Source organism: Orbicella faveolata, unplaced genomic scaffold (assembly GCF_042242905.1).
Source record: "Orbicella faveolata isolate gen_17 unplaced genomic scaffold, um_ofav_v1 contig_35, whole genome shotgun sequence".
Taxonomy (NCBI): domain Eukaryota; kingdom Metazoa; phylum Cnidaria; class Anthozoa; order Scleractinia; family Merulinidae; genus Orbicella; species Orbicella faveolata.
Window position 1 is genome coordinate 22,907,234 of NW_028301564.1, and position 26,123 is coordinate 22,933,356.

Genomic DNA, 26,123 nt, shown 5'->3' on the forward strand with positions numbered 1-26,123 from the left:
AGATAATCACTCACTTCGTTATGGAAAGGGAGGGTGAACCCTCAGTAATGAATCATTTGCAATAAATTAGAACAGACACATGGTTAAAGAACAAAAAAAACTCAAAACGTAAACAAAATAAAAATGATAATGATGAAGAGCATTCGTAACATGAAATGTTCAGTAGTAAAACTTGGGTAAGTTGGGCAAATAAACTAACAACGTTCTTATTGTACATTTACTTATATTGGACAGTCTATTTGGGTTTGATAATTGATCTCAATAGGTTTCTGTATCAAAGGTAAATTGTGCAACTCATCTGCGGTAATCGAATATCTTGAGGAATATTGTTAATGTTGGTTTAATTTTATTTAATTTACATTTATAAATAAAAAACTTTCCTAGCAGTATCAAGTGATTCAGGATAATAAAGTCTTCGTTGTTGTTGAACACTCCAAACAATATATTTTCAAATGTCAAAGTGTCCAAAGATACATTCTGGTTTGAAAGCCAAGAAGAAAAAGCCCGCCAGAAGTCTTTTGTTGTATCACAATAAAAGAGCAAATGTTCGAGGGACTCGACCTCTTTCAAACAAAAGGTGCACATTGGTGATTCAATCATTTTAAAACGGAATAACCTCTCATTTGTGAAAATTATATCGTTTAATAATTTATATTGGAACTCTCTAATTTTTGTTTCAAGTGTGACAGTGAATGGTAAAGAATAAATTTTTTTCCAGTCTTCTATAACCTCTGGATATTTGTCCTTCAACTTCCTTTTGGCGGTTGGAGGAGTTTGTTTCTTTGTTTTAAATCCTTTATACAAAAGTTTTGAAGAGGCTTTTAACAGATCCGATTTGGTTTCGTCGATATAAATATACACTGTATCCAAATGCTGTTGAGGATATAGTTGCTGATGTTGAATATGTGATTCTTTGATAATTAATCTCCATTCTTTTGGTATGGCATCTACAATTCCTATTAATTTGAAGTACTGGATTGGAGATAGATTCGCTTCCAACACTTTAGGGCTTTCAAGAAATTTACCCGTATCGGATAACAAGTCACCAATTTTAACAATTCCTTTAGTAAACAAATGTTTTTCAAAAAGAGATTTTCCGTGTATCACAATATTCCTATTATTCCAAATAATTTGGTCTACAACATCCTCATAGGTGGCTACCTTGGATTTCTTTAAATTACGAAATGCCTCTAGACACTCTTTGTAGAATATTGGAAGATGAACCGGTAGTTTACTAGTTTCAAAATCACAGAACAGGATGAGTTTTCCACCTATATTTCCAAAAAAGAAATCATCTAAAATAGTTTTCCAAGTGCTGTTGCTCTCTCCTAGATACTTTTTTAAGATCATCACTCTTTGAGCCGATATCATGGATTCAATATCAAGCATTTTTAGTCCTCCATTTTCAATATCATTGATAAGCGCGGTCCGTTTAATTTTATCGTTACCTTTCCAAATGAAACCGAAAATCAGTCTGTTTATCTCCTTGACAAGATCGTTTGATGTTGAGATTGCAGTCGCTTTACTCAAAAATTTTGGAATAATGAAGGTCTTAACTATTTGAATCTTACCAATCAGGGTAAGACCCCTCCACTTCCACATACTCAGCGTTTTTTTAATAGATTTGAATATTGAGTCGAAGTTTGCTTTGTCTCGTGATGGTTTGTGATAGTCAAAAACGGTACCTAATATCTTGATTGATTTTCGCACTTTGTGAGTAAAGTCATTTTGTACTAGTTTATGTGGGCCGATACCAAAAACTTCTGTTTTATCGTCGTTAATTCGGAGACCAGAATGCAATGAAAAAACCTTTAAAGTTGTACAAAGTCGCGAATATGCATTTATGTCTTTTAGAAAACAAGTCATGTCATCTGCAAAAAGCGTGAGTTTGATCTCCACGTTTTTGACCATTATTCCTTGTATGGTTTTATCCTGCCTGATTTGACATGCGAGAACTTCCAAAGCTAAGATGAATAATAAAGGTGATAGAGGGTCACCTTGTCGTACACCACGATGGATACAGAAAAGATCTGTAGTAAAGCCGTTATTTAAGATACAGCTGGATATGTTTGTATAAAATGTTTTTACCCATTGTAAAAAATACGGTCCAAAATTGAATTTTTCCAATACTTTAAATAGATATGTATGGTCCAGAGAATCAAATGCCTTTTCAAAGTCAATTGCCATTAGAATACCTGTTGTATTTGTGAGTTTTGCCAATTCAAGTAAATCATCGATTGTTCTAACTGCATCAAATGTAGACCTTCCTTTGATAAAACCATTTTGATTATGGTGAATAAGTTCTGGCAGGATTGGCTCCAGCCTTCTAGCAAACGCTTTGGATGCAATTTTAACATCTACGTTGATCAGTGAGATAGGTCGCCAGTTCTTTATAAATCGTCTATCTTTATCTTTTTTCTCCAATAGGGTAATCATTGCCTGCTTTTGCGAAGTTGATAGTTGCCCGTGTTGGTGAGAGAAGTTTAGAGACTTTTCGAGATACTTTGCAACCACGTGCCAGAACGCCAAGTAAAATTCCACAGTTAAACCGTCACTTCCAGGTGTTTTGTTTTTCGGAAATGTCTTCAATGCTTCGTACAGTTCGGATCTAGTAAGTTGTTTATCTAAAGTCATTTTCTCTTCATCAGACAATTTTTTAGTATCCACTTCATTAAGGAAACGATCAATTGAATTCTCACCTAAATTATACGAGTCTCTATCATAAAGTTTTTCATAGAAATCATGAATCTCTTTCATTATTTCTTTTGGGTCTGTTATATATGAATCATTATCCACGGATAATTTCCGTATACATGTCTTTTTCTTTTTAGCACTTTCTAAATTTAAAAAATACTTGCTATTCTTTTCGCCCTCTTCATACCAACTCACCCGAGATCTTATGATTGCTCCTTGTGTTATATAATCATAATGGCGTTCGTATTCTGATTTGAGAACTTCTAAATCGCAGAGATTTTCAGCACTTGGGTGTTCGTCACATTTTCGCTGACACTCTTTTAGTCTAATTTCCAAATTTACCAGCTCTGACCTTCTCTCTTTTGCTTTCTTCTTACTATAACCAATCGTTTCATAGCGTATTTTATATTTTAAATAATCCCAGGTAACCCGCGGGTCTTCGATTTCTCTACTTTCGTCTACCCATTCATCGATTTTGTTTCTAATTAGGTCTACATATTCTTTATCTTCTGACAAACTTGCATTGAATTTCCAAAAAGACGGTCCATAGGTTGAGTTCTCTATACCATTAATGTACAACGTAATGGCGGAATGGTCAGATCTAATAGCAGGGATAATATCGACCTTATCAACCTCTTCCTGTATATTATTTGATATCAACCAATAATCTAACCGCCGTTGAATCATTGGAGTTTTCTGTCTCCAGGAGAAACGTTTTAATTTTGGGTTTCTGATTCTCCAGATGTCTATTAGGTCAAGAGAAAAACATAGATTTTCTATCTTTTTGGACGATTCTTTCAATTTTGGAGATCCTCCCGATCCATCCAAATCTGGGTCGCGGATAACATTAAAGTCACCACCTATTATTATTTTGCAATCAGTGTCAATTTCCAATTTGTCGAATTCGTTCTGTATTTCGTCGTAAAAGATGCATTGTTCGTTGGTCTTATTTGGCGCATAGATATTCAAAAATAAAAAAGATTGACCTTGAACAAGACCTTTTAGAATGATATACCGACCTAGATTATCTTGTTTACATACCTCAAATTTACAGTCAAGCCCTTCTTTGACTAGTGTTAAGACACCTCTGCTGTGTTCAGAACCATGACAAAAAAACAAGTCTCCTCTCCACTGGGATTTCCAGGTGTTTTCCACCTCGGATGTGCTGTAGGTCTCTTGTAGAAAAATTATATCAGCTTTATCCTTCATACACCAATGAAAAAGTGCTTTTCGTTTATCAAAAGATCTTATCCCCCGAACATTTAAGGATAGGATACCAAAATTTAAATTAAGTTTTGTAACTTTTTAAGGACATATTTAAATGAAAAGGCGAGCAGTTGCAGAGAATTAGATAGTAATCTTTAGTAGATGAGCTAATGAAAAAATTTGCATGTCTCTTGAACACGAAAAAGGTAAAACTAATTAATATTGAAAAGGAAAAAGAAACAAAAGAAAAACATTTATAACACCTACAACTACAATTGAACATGTATGTAAAACAGTAGCCAGCGATAAAAGCTGTTAATTGCGCTACTAATGGAATAGGTCTTGCACGCATTGCGCTAACTAGATGACACGCATGCAGCTCCATTTTTAAGAACAAGTGTGAATGAGGCTTACATGTTATGAATACCTAGATAGAGAGTTTATGTTCCAAAGAAATTAGAAGATTCGTATACCCTCAATAAAAAGTTTGTCCGGCTCTGATCTTTTGAAGAACGCCGATTTTCCGTCTTCTTTTGCTTTTTTGAACTTAGGCATTAATTCCTTTCTGCGGTCCACAATTTCTTTCGGAAGGTCTGGCGATATTCCGAAACCAGTTCCTTTCAGCTTTCTTGCACTTGACATGACTCGCTCTCTGTCGGAGTATCGCAAAAAACGTGCGATTATTGGTCTTGGTTTTTCTTGCGATGGGTCGCGCTTGCCAATGCGGTGCACTCGTTGATACTCAAAAGAATCCGCCTCGCTGATGTTAAGTTCCTTCTGTATAAAGCCAATTAACACCTCTTTGACATTTTCTTCTGAGAGGTGGAAAGATTCAGCAATGCCGTAGAAGCGAAGGTTTTCCCGTCTTTGATACACCTCCATATACAACTTCTCGTTTCTTAAGGCCTCGATCTTTCCCTTGAATTTGTTTTCGGTGTTTACTGTATTTTCTTGGATAGTTTGTTCCAGAAGCTTTACTTTCTTCTTTAAATTTTCTATCTCTGTATTTGCGAACGACATTCCTTCATCTAACACCTTCAGTTTTGTTGTGGCGTCCCTGCTGAAGCTTTCAAACTGCTCAGCTTTATCCTGTAACTTGTTAACCTTTCCATCGACCACTTTCACAAAACCCTCAAGGATGTCCAATTTCTTTTCCATGTTGTCTAACTTCTGCAGAACAAGGTCTAGCTTCGGCATTACAGAATTAGCCAACTCCACGGCAGCGGCGGTTTCGTCTTCTTCGCTCGATTGCACCGTATCAGACATGTGCAACTTGACTTTGGCTTTCTTCTCCAACGGTGAAAGGGATTCTTCTTCCGACGAGTTGGATACACTTCTCCAAGTTGGCCCAGTTCTCTCTACATGAGTTTTTCGTCTGAACTTCGTCTGAACCGTTTATTACATTGAAAAAAAAATAGCTACCAAAAATAACCAACTTTATAAACATTACAAAAAGTGGGAAAAACTAATGCCATCTCTTAATAATAGTTGAGCTTAATTTGTAATTTCTCCTTCTCAGCATGTCACTAACTTACTTTCTTTTTTTTTTTTTTTTTTTTTTTTGTTTGTAGCTGCACTATTGTAAACAACGCATTGTATATTCTTTAGGTATAATTAGGCTACGATTAGTAATTATAAGTTGTTGTATGTAATCTATTGTAGTTATGGCGTATTGTAAGTATTGTAACTAGTGTTATGTCTTGTGTTGTATTGTATGTATTATAACCCAAAATGTTGAAAAAAAATAAAAATTACAAAAAAAAAAAAAAAAAAAATATCTTGAGGAAATGTTTGCCATAATGTTATGAATGCACTGGTAAGATAAATTCGCGCTATTTTTGTGATTCTTGGTTATCTTTGCTAATGACTACCTGGACAGGTAAAACCTCGGTTACAAAATGAATAACGATTATTCCGTAGCGTTGGAGCATGTTTTCACTCAAATCGAGTTTGACTTGATTTCTGTAAATTGAATTTTTTCACAGCGTACCAACATTTTAATATTGTTTCAGGCTCACATGTTGAATGTTTGTGTCCATGAACTTTTACTCGTGACGCTCATCCAACAGCAAGCAATCGACCAACCCGAATGTGAAGACGGCGCACGAACCGAGATAAGTTCCTTTCTTAACAGCCGCTCAAATACGAATCAACCATGGGGTGAGTTAGAGTTTGGTTTGCACTGAAAATACGGCAATATGTGAACTACTCCCTCGATTTAACGAATATATATGAAGTCGAACGAAATAATGGTTTTTAATAAAACTCATGAGGGATTTTAAAGTGCAAGATTGACCAAGTAAGTTGAAAATGTAACCATGCTGTGTACAGTTTACATGGTATATTGCATACTGCATACTGCATGTGCCATGTGCCATGTGCCATGTTGCATGTATATTGTAATCCACTGTCGTGCTCGCCATCGGTAGCTATCGTTAATTTTCTGTAATACTATAGGTTTCAGTTATTTTCAATCTAGCATTGATGAGTTTCTCTCATCTAGACACGTTTTTAAGCGTCTGGAAATTCATATTCTTTAACGTTTCATTTCGTTTTAGGAAAATATTCTTATTTTGATGTAACCAGCGGTGCCTCGCCTTGGATGGCCAACAACAATTCCAACAAGTGGTTTGTTCTGTGTGCTATAGAGGCTTGGTATCATTCTGGCGCCTTTAGGCCTGACTTGGTAGCTTCTCTGTATGAAACACTCAAAAGCTATTATGAAACCATCTCAACTGGAACTGAAACTACGCCTGAGGTTAGTATAGCCGGTGTATTAAGGTAGTCTCCCTCCCCCTTTGTTTACTTGTGTGCACTTGGGAATGGAAGTTAACCTCAGTCGTTCTAGGAGGCCTAAGCAACCACGTGCTGAGTAATTGCTATAGTTGATCGGAACAAACAGAGGAATATATCAAAAAAATCATAAACCTAAGGGAGTATGGTTCATTAATTTTTGCCAGCAGGAGGGCAACTGGCTTTCACAGGCGGGCAAAACTTTTTGAACGGAGCTAATCCTTATAAGAAAAATTTCTTCTAGATAGTCAAACCACGTGGGCAAAATCGTCATGAAAACCGGTCAATTTGCCCAAGTTCCCGGCCCTTAATGAAACCCCTGGTATGGTAGCGGCGCAAAACATTCACAAAACTAAAACCATTTCATTCTTTACTTTCCTTTTAGATCTTATCCAGGATTTCTCTGGAGATAACGCTTGGACTGTTGTCGGCGCTTAGAGGCGATCTTTACAGTACTTGCCAATATTGGCTGCAGGCTCAGTCTCACTGCAGCAAACACTGCCTGTTTGTCTTGCAGCGGGAGCTCTGCTGTATGTTACTGCCACACGGAACTCGATCTTTGGAAAATCTTCTCGGTTTAAGCCATGAACTACGCAGTGTGGACGAGTCTGATGAGTCCAAGAAAGAAGAAAGTTTCACGCAGTTCTTTCTGCATTTCCACGCGTTTTATTGCAAGGCTCTAATGATTGAAATATGGTATAGATGCCCTAATATATTGAGAATTTTTAAACCTCATCAAGACGTATCTGTTGAGGTTAAAATGGAAAGCGAGACAAGCAGTTCTATCTGCGAGAGTTCGGCCAATCTGGAGGACGAGTTGTCGCCGAAAACTGAGCTAAACAAGTTCGGAAATGCTGTGGCAATTTCCGACTATAGTGGTGATGAGAAAGTTGGAAAAGAAATTCCCGAAGTAGGAGTAGATCTGGTTGCTGTCGATGAAGACATTAGAAGCAAAGTTGACACAAAAGAACCATTCTCGTCCAGAAAGCGTAATCTTGTTGAGAAACAAGACTTGAAATCGACATTGCAGAAGGTCAAAGAGGTTTTGCTTTCAGATCATCAGGCGAAAGTAAGTAATCTGAGGGATCTTCTCACTGAGATCAGAAAGGCAATGTTGCTGAAGAGGTCAAAGCAATTCTTCCAGATGAACTTAGCTGGCAGCAAATTGAACCAAAAGAAAAAGAAAGCGAAAGCTCAACCTGCTCACGAGGCTCAGCCGCTGGGTTTTTCTCCAAGTTCCAGTGAAGGGGATCCAACAGGCGAGGCAGCTAGCAAGAAAAGTTCAAGTGAACCTGTAGAAAGTACTCAAACTGAGTCAAGAGAAGATGAAGGTGCTGCTCCTACTGGGCATTCTGGATCGCAGGTGGAAGTGGCTGGAATGGTTGCCAAAGACACACTTTTGGGCAATGAGGGAGAGAAACAGGGCGAGGGCAGTAATGACCGTGCAACCCTTGGAGGGCTTTCTGCTGAACTAAGGACAGTCCTAGCGACTGAGACAGACACTAAGGATTTGACGACGGTGGACGGAAAACTTCCAATCGATTTGAGATACGTGGTAATTGAAACCAGCTTGGAATCACTAACGGAGGAAGAAGAACGAGTCCTAGGGGAAATTGAGCAGCTTGAGTTTAAGGTTTGTAGTTTAATGTCACTAAGCTCTTGTGTGAAATAATTTGAGGAACTAAATGGTGTTCAGTAACTGTAGAAAATGTACTGGCTGTGTGTGAAATTTTTCATGCCTTAACAACAAGGCCTCCAAAGCTAAACATCAAAGCGCAAGACTTTCGAGTCAATATTAATGATGTAGACCGTTTTCCCCCTCGCTATCGTTGGTCGGCTTCATGTCCTAATGTCATTTCCCGAGAATTGGATAACAAAGTGAGTACATTATTGCTAAATCCGACCGCCGAACCCGGAGTGTCCTGTCGCCAAATTTCGTCCGCTGGCGGTTAGACAATCGGATCATTATAAACTGAAAGACTGTTGTTTACCGCCTTCTTGGGCGTTCCTCTAAGATGATGGGCGCTTGCCATTCGATGAAAGATTCTGGTTTGGATTTCCGGAAATTTCCAGTGACGAATATACAGCGTTTTCCGTGATTTCCGGAAATAGGAACGCTGTGCGAGGTATACCCAACCCTCCACGAATTTCCGTTTCATTTGATTTTCATTGATAACGTTACAATCACGATTACTCGCAGCGAATCTGACCGGTTAATTCCCCATTTTTTTAGAATCTTCCCTTTCCGTCGCCGTTGGAGTCTGCTTTGACAATGGTAAACCTTTGCGCACGCCCAGATGGCCTTCCTGTACGTGCCCCTGACCTTCGTACACTGGGGATGAATGTTTTGCTCTGGGCGCAGCGTTATGCTCAAACCTCCACTGATCTTAAAGGTGTAAAGACGCTGAATCGGATATATGACTCAAGGAAGGAAGTGTAAGGGCAATTTACACATCTTTGACATCCCTGCTCTGTTGTTTTGAAGTGCTGATAAGAAGCAATAAAGCGTTGAATTCAAGATTTTTGCCGCTTTTGTGGTTTCTGAAGAGTTTGATGTCACAGTTACATATATTGTGAATTTTTTTCGCTCTTTGACTGTCCAAAGGTACTTTACACAAACCGCAATCCTTTTTTTTTTTTTGCAAAATGAAAAAAAAAAATTATATAATTGCCATAATCTATTTCTCATTACGCGTATTCCTATATAAACATTATGCATAAACCGTTCGCCACAAATAAAACTCAGCTTTGTACTGAGGAAACATTTTGGAAATTTAGGGGAAAAATCTGGTTTCCACACGCGCAAATAAGTATATTTATAAACTCAAATCAAGCGCATCCCAGCAAACCTTTATTACGCCTTAATTCGTGATACAAGCAAAGAGAGGCCAATACATTTCAATGGTGGAACATGTTATTTCGTCAGAGCTGCAAACGTAACTCAGCGCGAGCAAAATGTTTGTGCGATAAATATCAAAAAAACAGAACTCGATGTTATATAATTGCCCTAAAATACGAATCATGCAAATTAATTTAATTGTGAACTTAATCGAGATACTAGCTGGGCAGAACGTTTTCACTGATTAAATTTGGGGAATGTGGAATCCTGCCTGTTTTTGGCAAAAGGCGAGAATGGGAAACTTTTATCTTTGCCAAAATGTATATGATTGCCTCTCCCATGAGCGAGTCAGAGTTTCTGTTATTTTTTGTTTTTGTTTTTGCTTGTTTATTTGTTTATTTGTTCGATTTTTTACCTGTAGAGTGTAGTTTTGTATGATACTGAAACTCCGTGTTTCTTGGAGTTCAGGCGCTGATAGCAGAATAAGAAATCATTGAAAGACAAAGAAGAAAGAACATGTACCCACATAAAAGAGAGGTTGCTGATTTATTTCTCAACATTTACTCCGATAAATAAATAATGAGCTCTAAATGAAGCATAAATATGTGTTGTATTGTACTGAACGACAATATTTGCTTGGGGTGTTAGTTTTACGTAGTTTTGGCTAATCGGATTTTGTTTCTAGTGAGGTAAATAATATGATACTGAAAGAGCAAATAGATAACGCTGGGTTGATAGTATTGTTAAGGGGGGTTGTCCGTTTGAAATTACATGAGACTTGATATTCGAGTAAATCCGATTAGTGGTTAAATGTTGGCAAGATGAAACTTTGGCAAATGCCAACGACAAAAGTGCTACTTCATGAGAACCAAATCAAATTTTCAACTGTATGACATAATGGGTATAGTTATTTCAATGAATTTAAATAAAGTTGCTTGCTTTACAGCGGGGGATGTAAAAAAAAAGATGAAGATAAATGCGATATCGTGCATGGGAACGATTATCACATTAAAATGATTTATCTAGGTACTGAGCTAATCCCTATTTAGTTGGTGATCAAAATATGTCAGTTGTTATTATCCACTTGATAAACATAGCGCCAATTGGGCGTTGCAAGGAGAAAATAACGGCGTGATACGATGAATATCTAATTTATTCTATTTTGTTCAACATTTAGGATATTTATTTTGATTATTTGGCGTTTTTGTTTGTAATTTGGGTGACGTCGGTTCTAACAAACAATGCATCCTAAATTTGCGTTATTTTCGTGGGAACAAGATCCCTTTCACATTCTGTCTATATTCCAGACAACAGCGACTCTTTGTAGACCTTTGTAGTCTCTGTGTTGTGGCTTCGGAACAGTATTATTCAAATGAAATGCGTGATTACAAATATACGAAATAAACGAGACAAGTGTGCTGCGGAATTATATTGAACTTTAGCGGTCGAAAGCAAAGCCTGAAGAAAATTAAAGCTAGGAAGGGATTCATACCCGTGACCTTTGCGATTCCGGTACGGTGCAAACAATCCACCACTGTAAAGCCTCTGAAGAACTGGTAGCTACTGGGAAGTGCGAGGTCTACTTATATTATATACACGCCAGAATAGGCGATGATAATCACACAAAATGTAAACAGCCGAGTTTGCAGCGGAATCGCCGCTGTCTTGGGTTGAAATCCCGCTGAAAACTGATTTTTTTTTTTCAGGCTTTCTGCAGAAGTTGATATACAACTACGAAAATCTCTTCGTTAGTAACGTAATTTTTAAGAATAACATAACAAGCCGGAGGGTTTTTTAATCAGCGTTCAGACAACGAGACGACAAGTTGACTGGACGAGGATGCATTGTTGATATCATCTATTACGCATTAATGGCGAGAGTTACAAATGAGCTATTTATTTGAACCTTTTCAAATCGGAGATTGGACAAGATTTTACGTTTTTAGATTTTGAATATGAGCTCGATCGTTGGCTATCAGTGAATATTTAGCAACGAGAGGGCTACGAATCAAATTGATAGACACACGAGGTATTCTATGTCTTCTATCGACGACTTAAAGGTCGAAGTCCCAACTGCAACACAAGAAACGTCGTTGCGTTACTTAGTAGTCCAAAAGGCTAAATTCAGTTGATGGCATTATTTAGATATGGTTGTGAGGTAAGAAGATTCGCACGGCAATCATTTTCCTTGTTAGTCGAGAGAGTTTATAAAGCTGTCTAAGGATCACACAACGCGTTTTATCTCGCACGCTTTGCAGTGTTTCTCACTAATTTATTTCTAAACGTTTATTTTTCTTCTCACTAATGGGTCCATAAACGACAACTTCGAAATTTAGCAATTCAAATGAACGTTCTTTTTTTGTTTTCTTACGCATGTTTACCTTTTCTATCACGCCCCGCAGAAAATGTCGCTTCTTATCTATAAGACAAATTAATTGCCCATCTCCAAAGCGAAAAGGAAAGTGTCGCCAGTTTTAAGTAGGCCGTGAATGTCCCGGAAATTGTCAAGGAAAAGCCGCGATAATAGACCCATAATAAGTTGTTGTTAGGGTTCCATTTTAGAGGTTTGTTAAGAAGGCCGGAAGAACGTACGGAGCTTTTAATGATGTGATTACACGAATAGATAGGAAGATAGTAGCATCAAACGATATCGAGCCAATTTGTTTCCTACTTTTGTGTATTGTTGCAAAACCGAATTGTACGTTCATTTAGTTTATGGATAATATGTATCGACGAGAGACTTTGAAACCTTAGTATCGAGTCCAGCAAAAAGCTGAGACCCAGTGATATGCGTCTTTGTATTTAACCCCTAATAGAAAGAACAACCGTCCACCTAATCTACGGGGATAAGCTGATGACATTTTGTCGTCGAGGAATTTCACTTGTAGACTGACGGATTCATTACTGAAATGAAAACTTTGTCGTTTGAGGACCTGCATCAGCGAAACGTTTTGTCTAGTCCACTTATATCCGTTGATAACCCTTAATCACCACAATCTTTCAGCTTGCAACGTTAGTCACAAGCTAGACGGGAATTGTTTCTTTTGACTAAAAGCTTGGCATCTAACTGGTCTTTTTCGAAGGTTTTTTCATTGGAAATGGTTTCTGGTTAAATTACGTTGTACTTTATGTTATGCTCACGAGTAAGCGGCCCTTGGCTGGAGTTCCATAACTGAGTCTGAGAACGTTCATATTTAGAATGTAATCCCGCAAAGACGTCAGGAACTGCTACTTGGCTCCCGATGACTGTAAAATCTGTTTGCTCTTGCTCTCCTACACAATACTATGTCTTTGAAACTTTCTCGGAATTTTTTGTTCATGACCCCATAAATGATCGGGTTACAGCCGCTGTTCAACATGGCCAGCCATGTTGTAGTCGCAAAGAATTCATCTGGCCACTTGCAGCTTGGAAAAAGTAAACAAGTCATTCCAATGAAGTGTGGTGCCCAACAGAACATGAATGTCCCCATCACGATAAGAAGCGTTTTTGCAGCTCTTGTGTCTCTCTTAAACTTTTCTTTCGCTTCCCTTTCTTCGGCTTTTTCCGTCGCCGACGGTGAATTGGCTGCCCCATTTGAACTTGCGGTGCCAAAAGCCACCGGTACTGCAACAATCGTTTGCAAGGTCTCCTCTCTGAGTTCTCCAACGCGAGGCGTGATTTTTTGTGATTGCTTCCTTGCAGCACGTAGAATGTGAAAATAGCAAAAAGCCATCACTATGAGGGGGGCGATAAAGCTTGAAGCGAAGATGAATAACGTGTAAGGGATGTCTGAACCCCAGTCTGCGGTGCAGATCGACTCGTTTGTAATATAGATGTAACTGGACCAGCCGAAGACGGGCAGAAAGGCAAGGGTGATTGCGTGCAGCCACACGTAAGATATCATGGCCAGGGCCACTCGAGAAGTCATAATAAGGGGATACTGTAGTGGCTTGATGATTGCAACATATCTGTCTATCGAGACAGCTGCCAAAGACAGCATAGAAGCGATACAAAAGATGGAATTAAGCATACCGTTGATGGTGCACCATACTTTCCCAAAGACCCAGTCGTACGTGATGGACGATGCCATGGTGAACGGCATTCCCAGAAGTGCCAGGAGAAAATCTGCCATAGCCAGGTTGGCTATGAAAACGCTAGTGATGCTTCGAAGGCTGTGATTTCGATAGATGGCGAGAATAATCAGCGTGTTTCCTATGAGAGAAGAAAGCATAATGATGAGCAGGAACGCCGCCTGGATGGCGATGGCAACCGATGAGCGTGTGTCTTCTGCGTGCATTGCCGCTTCTGTACAGTCGGTCGTGTTGTCCGATCGATTGTCCCGCATCAGCTAGCAAATCTTCCACTTTCTCGTAGTGATCAAGTGAGCCAGCCCAGTGTGAAGGCGATTTGATTTCTTCCCCGCATAAGAAATGAGGTTTGACAACCTCGAACAAGTTAACAGATAAACGCCGCGAGTAATTTTCACAGGTGAACACCGTTGGTTTTTGTTTACGAAATCGTATTTTGTCCTTGCTGAGACTTCCAGCCTCCTCGCTCACAAGCGCGAATACTCCTTGTTTTGATTTGATGCCAGAGTCTTATTGGTATGAAGTAATCAACAGAATATGTCGTAATAGCTCGTCTCTATGGTTACTCTGTGGCCACCTCAAATATTCAATCGTTTCCTTTTGGTGTATAATTTGTTTCCTGTTGTATCTAGAGTAGCATTTGAAGTCCCACGCCTAAAGGCTGCGACAAAACGTTTTCGAGGGCGGAAACCATGTTTACATGTGTGCCATTACCGGTAAAACATCCCACATTCTCTCGACTGACGTGATTTCCCACTCGGTTACGTGAGCTGCAACTTCTATTTACATTTGACGCATCGAAACGACCTGACCACCTGTCCCGATTTTTGCGATCCTGGAAAAAATAAAATAAAAGTAAATTCACCTGAATGTTTTCAAACATTAAACTCGATATGATTTACAGTGGAACAAACCTGTTAAGGTTTGACATGTTGCTTTGCAAAACCAATTTTCACTTTGTTTCTTTGCCGGACCGGTTTAGATTGACTTTGATAAAGATGTGGCGCGCCCGTAAAATTGTTTGAGGCTTTTTCCCCAAGAGTACATGGTAATCAATTGTGGCAGAGCTAAATACTATTGGTGTTAACAAATGACATTGCACTTAAAAAATTGTAATCAGTTGAATCGTTACTTTCGAGTAATAGAAAACAAAAAAAATAATAAGTTTAATTTTCGATTGACGTATTTTTCTTATGCTGACGGCTACAATTCTCAACATTGTTTTTACGTCGCAATCTTCATTACTGTTTTTTTGACACGTATTTGGAGCCCATTTTGAATATTATTTATTTCTGGAGAAAACAAATATCATTTGAACGATGTAAGTAATTGTTTTTGGCATGTTTATTGAAATACTTCCTTAGCGGTGCAAATTAAAAACCGGCTTAATATAAAATCGATCACAAATTCAACTGGTGCCTGGAAGTTATTATTCACTGGTGAATTTGTTCTTATATGCAACGATATACACGAATAAATTTATATTAAAAAAAAAACCCTGATACTTATAGATATCATTGTCGAACACATCTAATGTATGACAATGCATCTATCGTCCGTTTCGAAGAAGGTCCGTGCGTGGTCCACAATAAACAATTATTCAATCGTGAATTTCATCCTGATATTTAAAGGAAACTGTATAAACGCCAAAACTTTCCTGCGTAATATGTTGTGGGTTATCTAACCATTGTTTGCGAAAAAGTGACAAGAACTCTTGGGCTCAGAAGTGCTTAAAGATTAAAGGTGAAGATAAATTATGTTTGAATTTCAGTTTGTCAGAACAAAAATCTGTGGTGCTATCAAATCTCAAAAAAGAATACCTACACTTTTATGCGGTGGGTTCGCTTATTTCTCAAGGCACTTGTTGACGAACAAACCCTATTCCTTGTTTAATTTTAGAATAACGTGCCCATGCAGTTATTATTGAATGAATACTTCATTCTTGGTAAAACTCCCCGCTGTTTCTGTAGATTACAGATTGTGCCAACAATTTTGCCAAAAGTCTATGATCCCATTGTTAGCAAAACGACGTACTTCGTTCTGAAAGTGATACCTCTATCAAGCCGTTCCCATTTTTCCGACTACAAATTTTGTCTCTTTTTTCGTTTTCATAGCACTTTTGCACAAAAACGATAGCGATACGAGGTCGAATAAAATGAGATTTTGTCAAGATCTTCAGTTTTACGAAGCACAATGAAAATTATTATTTCTATTTGCAGTCATTGTGTTATTTGCGTTCTGAAATGCTTCAATGATTCCTTCGTTGCTTTTTTTTTGACGCAGAGATTTGTGTTTAAACCTCCCTTAGAAGGCGGTCTATGTTGGAGATATGTATTTTTTCCTGGGGAGGGGAGGGCGAAGATTTACATCGGTTTTGTTTAAAAGTTTACTGCATGGATATTGTGTATTTGGGTATCGTGAATAGATTATGTTTTGCAGATGTCGCGGCTTTCATGAATTGTAAACAACTTGTTATGTTGTTTTGCGTAACAGGTCTTCTGGTAGAGACATTAGGCCAAAGTCACGTATCGGAACCTTTACACATTATTTTCTTTTGTTAATTAAATTTTGCAATTATTTAAGGCGGTTGTCATTAAATGGAATTCAGCTTACTGTGAAATTGGTTTAAACTTTTTCAATTACAATTCTTGACAATTTGATGCTTGAGTCTGCATCGACTGAATTGTGATAAATTGAAACACCTGGCAACAAGAGGTAGCGAAAAAACTGCTTTATCGCGAAAGGTGACTGGTAGTGATTTTCATGATTGATATCTGGTTGACATAGGAAACATGACAGCGAAGAATATAAAAGGTAGTCTATGAATTAAGTAAGGCAACGGAAAAAAAGCTTTCTGAAGTCAAGTCTTAAGTAAACAATTCGAAGCAGCTGAAAACATACCTGCCTCAATCGAATTTACCCTGATTGCAACTTGGACACGTTTTGTTCAATATCACGAACTTCACTGAGGACACACGAAGGATACGTTGAAAAACAGGAATATAAGTGCTCACAGCATCAGCTTATAACCTCAGAATGAAGATGAACTTTTAATCCACAAATTCCTAAAAGCACGGGACGAAGCACAGCAGTTTTGTTTAGAAAACAACTTTTCTTTGTTCTCCACTGGCAGAAACTACGATTCCTGGCTGTGTTGCTGATTAATTTCTGTTCTGTATCACTCTAGCGAAGTAATTAACATTTTGGTTAAAGAAGAAGTCGCTGTGTGACATCGATCCTTCATTGTACTCTACTGGTAAACATTCATCAAAAAAATTTTGACTTTACAATTTGCATCCCATTTAAATACCGATGGGTGCCGAATTTTATGGGCAATTCGTTCGGGTTAAATTGTCTGACTTGTTTTTCCATATTTAATGCTTACCTGTTGTGTAAATGAATGGTGCCTCAGACATCTACCTCCTCGCCGTGCATGGAACGACAAAACATGTCCGATTTTTTTCCCCTTAAGTATCTTTAAATGTATTGGTCTTGTAAAATATAAATATTGGAGAAGAATGCTCAATGATGGCGTGCTTCATTTGATGTGCCAGAGTCGGAGAAATATTTTACACCGCACTGACCCACACTCGTCAACAGTTGGCTGCAAACGGGTTCCTTTGCCACGAGAATATAAAGAATAAGCTCTTCAAAACACTGCATGCCGTTTTTAACTAAATTCAAATTTTGTTTATTTGCAGCATTATTTTAATTAGCATATTAAAGATTTACCTTTGTGAAAAAGTGTGTGTCGACGAATTTTTTTCGGTGCAATACATGCATATAGGAAGCAAAATCTGTAAAATTCTCATTTGAAAGCAATGTTTGTTCTGGTGTATTAAAAAAATTGCAGTGTTTTTTCAAGATTGAATTGTTGTGGAGCAATATCAGAATGGCACATTTTCAATTCAAGTCAAAATTTGATACAGTTGAATTGCTGTTTTTGTTTTTTTTCGTTTTGAAGAGTTTTAACGTCTTCAGCAGGAAAATATATTTTAATTTGGGACTTTTGCTATGGGATCGAGTGCGAAAATACTGAACTTGCGCTACCATGTAATTTAAACCGCGAAAATGTAGAGATTGTCCTTGCAAGATAATTAATTTTGCATTAAAAAACCTGAGCTTCATTTTCCTATGATGGAACTATCCTTCAGGACAAACTGTAGACCAAAGTTACCTTATATCACGAGGATGGATGTGTTAACTTGTCTTAAGCGGCACAAGCTCTCAACCGTTCATCCTGCCAGACACATTTACAAGGACAAATGCTTCAGTTAAATGGCCACGAGTGTTTGCACTTCAAAGAGAGATTTTTCAATTAGGATATCAAAATGCAAATTGAACAAGGCCAAATGCACAGCAACCGATAGAGAAATTAGCATTTTTCATTTTTTTTAGGTCAATAAAACTAAAGATCGCTTCAAGTGTACTTTCTTTACAGCTTGACCTCAGTGCTTTATGGTATTTTTGTGAACCTGTTAAGTGGCCGGCAACATTTTTACACTGATTTTATACTAACCTCTTTACCAAGTGGTAACAATATAGGTAATATATAGATTTAGGCCAGCCTAAAAGCGTAGCTCCTGGGCCGGGTTGTTCAGAGCCTGACTAAGCTAACCCAGGAAAAGGTAAAATTAATTTTGATTTGAGTTTTGTAACTTTGAGGTGAGGTTTTCTGTATAATGTTTGGCCCTCTGTTTTGAGTTTTAATAATTACCATATACACGAAACAAAGCAGCAAAAAATACTTGTACAGAAGAAAAAGTTATAATTCGGTTAACTTTTAATCCTGGGTTAGCGTTAATTGGCTTCCGAACAATCCTGCCCTGGTTTCAACAAGTTAGCCTGACATGAGCCCGCGATCCAACCCAAAACCAGCACTTGGTCAGCGGTCAACTTCGAAAAAACACGCTACCTCAATGAGCTGTAAACTTGAGCCCGCGATATGGTCACGTGATACTGGTCAGCGGATACCTTGTTTTGACAGGTGTCAATTGATCATAACATAGATGTCCAATATCAAAGAAGTACACGGTAAACCAAGACTGCATGTCTCTGTCAACCTATTCGAGTATGGCCGCCATGTTGCGCGACTCCGTCGTCGTCGTCTTCGCCGTCGTGTGTACGCGCCCACGAGCAATACCGCTAGCCATGATAACCATGAGAAAATCAACTCATGGGTTTCCTTTTCTTTCCTATATGAGTATGGGGCTCCGCCGGAGCTCCGCTATCACAAGTTTTCCTCACCCCCATGGCATAACGGGTTACAATAGCAACGACTCGAACAAAAAGGTTGCATTAAGTGCTTTTAACCCAAAAACGGCCCGGCGAAACTCATTTTTATTCTTGAATTGTGATAAGCAAGAAAAGAACGATTTTTGTTTGAATTCACAGGCTGTCAACGGACAGGATTCTCTTGCCGAACGTATTATTAGACATCTCTTAAGCTTCTTTGAAGGCCTCAAAGTCTAGGGCATGCTTTTTTGCTTAAACGGTTCATGCCCATTGTACAATCGTATTGCCTATTGTGCTTTGATATATTTTGGCAATGTTGACATCATTGTGCAACCTCTGTCTATTGCATCAAAAGCAAAACGAGGACTTTTTATGCGCTGCCCGAGACAACTGTTGTGGAGCTGTGGCAATTTTAGGAAAAAAAAAAAAAAAAAGAAAGAAACCTAATAGTGACGTCGACGTTTACCCGTCCACTGTTGGGAGTGCCCATTTGAAAACAGAGCTTTCAATTACAGACTAGGTATTTAGCTCAGTAGGAGGTCCTCCAAGCTCCGTCGCAGGGTTGGCCTGCACGATACGCTCACTAACAAATCAAAACCATGCACCGTTTGATATTAGAAAAGGAAATCTTACAATCTTGAGCATTCCTCTTACTGTACGTACGAAATGTTAAAGTAATGACTTTGAAAATGTTTCTTCCAGTTATTTCCCCTGCTATTGGTCTGTGAGCAGCGACATTTGACTAAAAGAGCTTGCAACATCGTGGTAATTTCAAAAACTTTCTTTTCTAGTCGATATTAAATGTTAAATGGTCCCCGAAACAATACGTGTAATTCACCGAATACGAAGCTTGCAAATGTTTTGATTCTTTTATAAATAATTCGTTGACGGCCAGGTTATTGTACGCTCAATCTGTACGATCAACTGAAGACAATCGCTCAATCTGTAGTATTTGCTAAAAGATGTTTGTTGTATAAGGGAAATTGTAGTTCTCAGGTTATTGCTTTAAAACGCCAAATTGAAGTTGTCGAATGGTTTTGTCTAAAGAAGTCAGTTATGTTAATAATAATAATAATAATAATAATAATAATAATAATAAATAAATATTTATATAGTGCCTATCCATGCCTGCTCTAGGCGCTGTACAATTCAAATGCTTTAAAACGCGTTCGCTGTTTCAGGCTATCTGGAGTGCTTTTAAAGCTCTGTAGATTAACTGTACGCTACGCAATGAAATTTTCACTGTTCAACTTTTTTGAAGCAAGGCGGGGGAAGCTTTTACTGAGCCTCCAGAAATGTATTCATTGTAGTCCCAGGGCACCCAATTGATTGTCCGGGAGACCTTTTATCCCCTCCAATTTTCTGAAGAGAATTGTCACCTCGAACTTGCGTGTTATGAATCTTACAAATTTTATTTTCGGATTGACAAAAATATCTTTTTAGGTACCGAAAAAAGGATTTTCGGAAAGGCAATAAGACCTATAATGTTTCCGGAAAATGGACAAAAAAAAAAGCCCTAAGACTCAAGTTTCCCCAGAACGAACGAACAAGTAAAAATTTCATTGCGTAGCGTAAAGTTAATCTGCAGAGCTTTAAAAGCACTCTAGATAGCCTGAAACAGCGAACGCGTTTTAAAGCATTTGAGAGGAACTAGTCGTTTGGTGCCCCTGATAGTGCGGCAGCTAAATTGTGTCTAGTAGACAACCAATAACATTAACAGAAATTGTAAGCATTCAATTTTTTTTTCTTTAATTTCGCTCTTCTTTTTGTCTGAGAAATTAATATGTCATTTTAGAGCACCATTGTTATGTTCAATAACTAGGACACCAATTTTATTGGTCGGCGTTCGTTCTATTTTCGTGTTCATCTTGACGATTTCGTGGAGAATTTCTCATAGCTCAATGCTAATAACAAACTGAATAAACTATTGAGGAAATCTGTGAATTATGGTGTCCTGGATTGTTATGGCTTTGTAAATTTTACATGAATTAAAATATAGTCATAAATATTTAAGTATCACAACCATCATAATGCATAGCTAAAACGATGATTTCTTTGCAAGAAATTCAGTTTTTCAAAAAGATGCACCAGTCTTTTAGCAATTATCCTGAAATTCGTATAAAAACAAAAGCAAAAAAAGAGTTACCGTGCATTAGACTAAAGAGTTCAACATCACTCCCTGCCGACTCGTTAATTTTTCATCACCCTCCATTATATGAAGTGTCTTGCAATATTCCACACAGAAGACAACAATCACAAGCTTCTGAATGACTAGACAAAAATTTCAACCGTAGATTATGTCTTTATTTAGCACTGAAATCTCACTACAAACTTTAAAGAACGCGTGTTGCGGTCGGTAAAGAAACATTTGTGTTTCCAAAAGGAAACAAGAACGGGGAACTTTGTCTGTTTGAGATGAGCTTGTAAGCATTCGTTACCTGCATGTTAATTTCCATTTCGTCTGCTCTGTTGTTAATGTATCTTACGTGCATCGTACTCTTAAATGTCGCAATGAAGTGCTTCAATTCAATATATGAATTTATAAGCTTCGCAAAGTTTTCATTGTTGGTGTTTTGGCTTAGATTAAATTGCTACTTGCGGTGATGCTACCCGTAAAGATATTATGCCTACATACATGATGAGCACCTGAAATGGCTGAGCTTGTAGCGTCTTGAAGCTTTTTTTTTTTCTTTTAATTCCGTAAATTTTGTTTTTTTTTTATTGCAATGCACAAAACTATTTACACGACTTTCGTTACAATACTTTACTACTTTACTATACATAATAAACTGGACTTACGGTTTAACACAACTAATTCACACCCACTCACGTACACACACTACGAACAAGTTTAAATAGCAAAGTCACACCTATTTGAGCCTGACATATTCTAAGTTATTCAACTACTTCTAGTATTTATATTGCCCACTTCTTCCTAAGCATATCTAAATTATTATTTTTTTGTACAGATGTAAAAAAAAAAAAGCGTCTTGAACCTTTAAAAGACTTTATAGGGTTATATCATGGATGGATGGATTACGTAACAATGATAATTTTCTTCAAGGCAATCTTACCTCAATCGGCAGCTTCACCCATAAGTGGTAGCTGCGAAATGTCGTGTACAAGCTTTGGGACAGCGCGTTTGCTCGCGGATGGCCTATTATTTAATTTCAAATAGTGGGTTGTATTGCTTTTTATCATATCAATGCTTTGTCGAACGGACAGGTGCGGATATTAAAGGACTATCAGTTAGTCTTCACGCGTAACCAAATTGTCAAAATATAAACCAAAAGATAGCGAGAGCATGAAATTTGGGGCTGAGGGAATGGAAGCGAAACGTTGAGAAATCAGCTTTTGGTGACCATGTCGAGGAAACGCGCTTCAGATAATTGAAGGCTTGGTTGTGTGTGTGGTTTCCAACAATGGTTCCATGCTGGTTAATAACAGTACGGCCTCTCCGTGGCAGTATAATACTGATTGAAAATGAGAGAATAAACTCGCCGAGACTCATTGAACATGTCAATATTGGATGGAAAAAATTTACGAATGGAGAAACGTTTCAGTAAATTATTGTCAGTTGGAAATGTTACGGTATCGTGGTTTAGCAGTGTACTGTGAACCCTTTTCAAAGACTAAGATATAGGACACACAAAAACACAAAAAGAGATAGTAATATTTTTCAAATTTCAGAGCCATGGTTTAGTGCTTTTAAATAGCTGCATTGAAAGTTATCACATGCAGAACATCCAGTTGGTTGTGGGCCACTTGTGACTGACAGATGGTTCACAAAGGAATAATTACCTTTCCGTTGTCTAGTCGGTCATTTCAAACAGGTGAACGGCGCAAATTGATGTGGGCAAAAATGTTGTGTATATTAAGACTAATATTCTTAGAAAAACATAGTACATGGATAGTACATTTAAATTTCTTTGTGTCGGGAGAATATTACATGACGTTTCTTTTGACAAGAAAGGAAATTAACTTGCGCTTATTGGAAGGAAAAAAAAGTGGTGAATTATTTTTATCTTTGCAAGGCGTTGGCGAACGAATTCAGTGTACACTGCATGGTAAGTTCAAAGTTTAAGGCGCAGAATTCGAGTTTTCACATGAGTTTAGTTTGCTAGCTATTCCGGTCAAGTCCGGTCAAATATGTACCAAAACGGATCGTAGACATTAATGACAGTGAAATAAAATGAATTATTTTCTAACGTCGACTTGTTTTTAATTCACGATGTCCATGAAATACGGTTTATTTTTAATGTGAATTTTTTTTTCTGCGTAGATTGAAATGTTACAAACAGTGCCTTTCATTTTATGAATAAGTTTGTCTATTCCGTGTTTACCTTCATGTCCTGATACAAAATATTTCCTCCAATTTCTTTGTGCTGCTAAATGACGAAAATTCCGTTATTATTTGTGAAAAAAGAGGCCAGAAAACTAAGAAGAATTAAATAAACATAGTTTCCTACTGTGGAGACTATAATCTGGATTTTACTTGGTTGATTGAAATGCATTGGCGCTCCGTAGAACAATTGAGCAGATGTTTCTGGTTACAGACTTCGATTTTTTTTTTTTTTTTCATTATTACGCAAGCTACATTGAAAGTTAACTTTATCGAGCAAAGTGACGCATTCACAGTATTGGCTTCATGAAATAGCTAACCATGTCTTCGTTTTCACCATGTGCGCAAATTTAATGTACAAATGCGTTAATAAGCGCGCCCCAGTTTATCTTTGTACCATGTTCACTCCGAGAACTTTGTCCTTTGATCTTCGCGACAACACACAAAAATTAAATCTACCGAAACCAAGAACTGACTACCTGAAGCGTAGCTTCAGTTTCAACGAAGCTTCCTTATGGAACGATCTTCCCGAGGAACTTGGCACTACAAAATCTCTTGACATCTTCAAGAGAAGCATTAATAAATGGTTCTCTGCATCGGACTCCTACACGGCAAATATGTAAACCAGTAAATAGAGAATTTTACATGTGATGCATTTCTTTTTTTCCTACTATTGTGCTGATATTTTTACCGTGTAATAAGTAAAGTTTTCATTCATTCATTTAGACACGAAAAGGGAAACCTTAAACACCAATGATTCAAAATGCATTACATTGATGAAGTTTCCGTACTTGGTTTACCGTCGATTGTAAGGAGAGTATCACTGCAATTGTTTCTTAGCGGTATTTTTTGCCGCTTTACTAGAAGCAAATTATCAAGTTAGGTTAGAAAGTTTATCTGATACAATTCACATGGCTCTATGACTTCATCGTGCTGCCTTATATCGTCAAAAGGAGCAATTTAAACCTTACCTGACCTGCGTGGAATTAGTTCGTTAGAAATGAGAACATATTCTTCCGCCGGCAGACCGAGCTAATCTCGCCGCTTCCTAAATTTAACCTAGATTACAACGACAAAACGAAAAAAATACCTCGCAAACTCATGCAGTTTACCTGTAATCCCGGGTAGCAGAAACTTGGGTGGTGCGTGCTAGCATCAAAGAGATGATTTACATTATATATATATATATTTTTTTTTTCCACTAAAAAAAATGCGCATCGGGTTTAAGCCGAGCTAAGTCTTGAATCCGCTGAATAAAAGCGCAATATTCAATGAATCACCAACCGAAATATAACAATTAAACAAACAACAGAATGCGTGGAACAACCTATGACCGTGAGAGTGTTTTCGTGTAACGGAAGTACGATGAAAAGTGGGCGCGGAAAAAGAAGCTTTGACGGCAGGAGCCAAAAGTCAATTAGCAATAGTACTTTGAGGGTTTCATAAGTTAAAAAGAAATTTTTATATGACAGATCTTGAAAATATTATATTTTACTTGATTTCAGACCAGTACAGTACATCTTCAATTTTCGAACCAACTGTTTGCTTCTCTGCCTTCAAAATTCAAAATTGTAAATTAAGTCACTGAACTCTGAAAATACTAATAAATTAATTCACCAAAACACTTTTCAAAATTGGATTGTTCCGTTGCCCTAAAAGGAATACGGAATATTTAAAATGATCCCACTAATGGTGGAAGATTTTCTTTCCATTTCCACTTAATAGCGATTTATTTTTTAAATATGCGTCTAACTCATCTACAACATATACAAAAAGTAATTTGTCAAATTTTCTTTTTGTTTTTGTGGGGTCCTTGAAACACTGGGGGTTTATCACACTGCAAGCTTTTAGTCAAGCGTAATAAGCTGAAAGCTTAGCGCGGAAAAATGAGACGATTATGTCTCTGTAAGTTATTTTTTTGGGCCAAACAAAGAAACAAAATCAATGAACACGCTAAAAAATAACAAAGTCGTGTAGTTAAAGTGGCTCCATAAGGTAATCATTTATGGCGTTGCGCGCGCAAATGTTATGTTTTGAATGCTGTTTTTGCATTCGCTTTCACCCCTAGTCCTCTCAAACTTATTGCAAGTAATAAGCAAAGATTAAATGGTGTTTTGCTATCATCTCTGTTAAAATTTTGGGATTTAGTCTTAAATTATAAATGCCCAAACAAATGCGTTTTTTACTGTTTTTATGGCTTTATTGGTGATTTTCATGAATTTCCTTCGGTGAAATCTTCCAGAATTTTTACACCACATCGCTTCCAGCGGGATACGAATTTTAAACATGCACGAAAAAAGTAGGGTTTGTAAAGGCAGTTTTTTCGATATTTTCAAATTTATGTCTTTTACCGCTGCAAAAAATCTGGCCTTATAGATTTCCCTGAAAAACGAGCTCCGACTGAAGTAAGATATTTATTACCAATCTGCCAAATTTTACGGAATTTCACCGAAGGAAACGCGAGAAAATTCACTGTCAGTTTTACTTTTTGTGCTCATGTTGACGTAATGAAATACCGAAAAACACTGACGTTTACCTTTGAGCGCGCGCAGATTACTTCCTCAGCGCTCGCGCGATCGTAAAACTATAGGGAGCCACCTTAAGGTCATTCCCCAGTATTGCATTGCGCATCCTTACTGCGCATAATTTATGGCGTCATTAGCGCGCTTTCGTGCACGCGCACATTGAAGACATGGCAGATTTGCCTTGATATTGAGTTCTGTCAGTTGAAAAATGGCTATAGCTCACTAACGAGCTCGGGCACCCCAAATTTTTTTCCAGTCCTTTTAATCAACTAATCATTAGCTTTCCGTGAGAAAAGACTGATCTGATTTCTATGTTTGAAAATTGAAATAAGAAAAATAGCAGCTGCACTGTAGTCTTTCCTATTTTGCAGTTTGATAGCCGTGGCAAGCAATTTGGTTCCAATATTTTAACAAAGATTCAG

The 26,123-nt window shown here is 37.7% G+C and overlaps 3 protein-coding genes across 8 annotated transcripts in view; 1 reads left to right on the top strand and 2 right to left on the bottom strand.

The window, feature by feature from the left end:
- LOC110065287 (gem-associated protein 5-like) overlaps positions 1 to 9,211 on the top strand; it is a 29,548-nt gene extending 20,337 nt beyond the window's left edge. For both annotated transcript variants that reach the window (XM_020772411.2, XM_020772412.2), the window contains 4 exons: positions 5,913 to 6,060; positions 6,459 to 6,658; positions 7,079 to 8,326; positions 8,927 to 9,211. In XM_020772411.2, coding sequence (XP_020628070.2) covers positions 5,913 to 6,060; positions 6,459 to 6,658; positions 7,079 to 8,326; positions 8,927 to 9,133 — 1,803 coding nt within the window. In that variant the 3' untranslated portion in view covers positions 9,134 to 9,211. The remainder of the gene's footprint in view (positions 1 to 5,912; positions 6,061 to 6,458; positions 6,659 to 7,078; positions 8,327 to 8,926) is intronic.
- LOC149103932 (uncharacterized) lies at positions 4,106 to 5,276 on the bottom strand. Its single transcript, XM_089272457.1, has one exon. It carries the CDS (start codon positions 5,164 to 5,166, stop codon positions 4,357 to 4,359), a length of 810 nt encoding a protein of 269 aa, XP_089128583.1. The 5' UTR covers positions 5,167 to 5,276; the 3' UTR covers positions 4,106 to 4,356.
- An 848-nt stretch (positions 9,212 to 10,059) lies between the features above and the next one.
- LOC110065290 (octopamine receptor beta-2R-like) overlaps positions 10,060 to 26,123 on the bottom strand; it is a 28,716-nt gene continuing 12,652 nt past the window's right edge. For 2 of the 5 annotated variants that reach the window (XM_089272447.1, XM_089272449.1), the window contains exon 2: positions 10,060 to 14,434. In XM_089272447.1, coding sequence (XP_089128573.1) covers positions 12,750 to 13,856 — 1,107 coding nt within the window. In that variant the 5' untranslated portion in view covers positions 13,857 to 14,434 and the 3' untranslated portion in view covers positions 10,060 to 12,749. Of the gene's footprint in view, positions 14,435 to 16,984; positions 19,298 to 24,288; positions 24,693 to 26,123 lie in introns of those variants that run through there. The other 3 variants (XM_089272448.1, XM_089272446.1, XM_089272445.1) reach the window with 3 other exon arrangements.

Excerpts from the sequence above, each read along its gene's own strand:
- LOC149103932 (XM_089272457.1), bottom strand. The coding sequence starts at position 5,166 with ATGTCTGATACGGTGCAATCGAGCGAAGAAGACGAAACCGCCGCTGCC.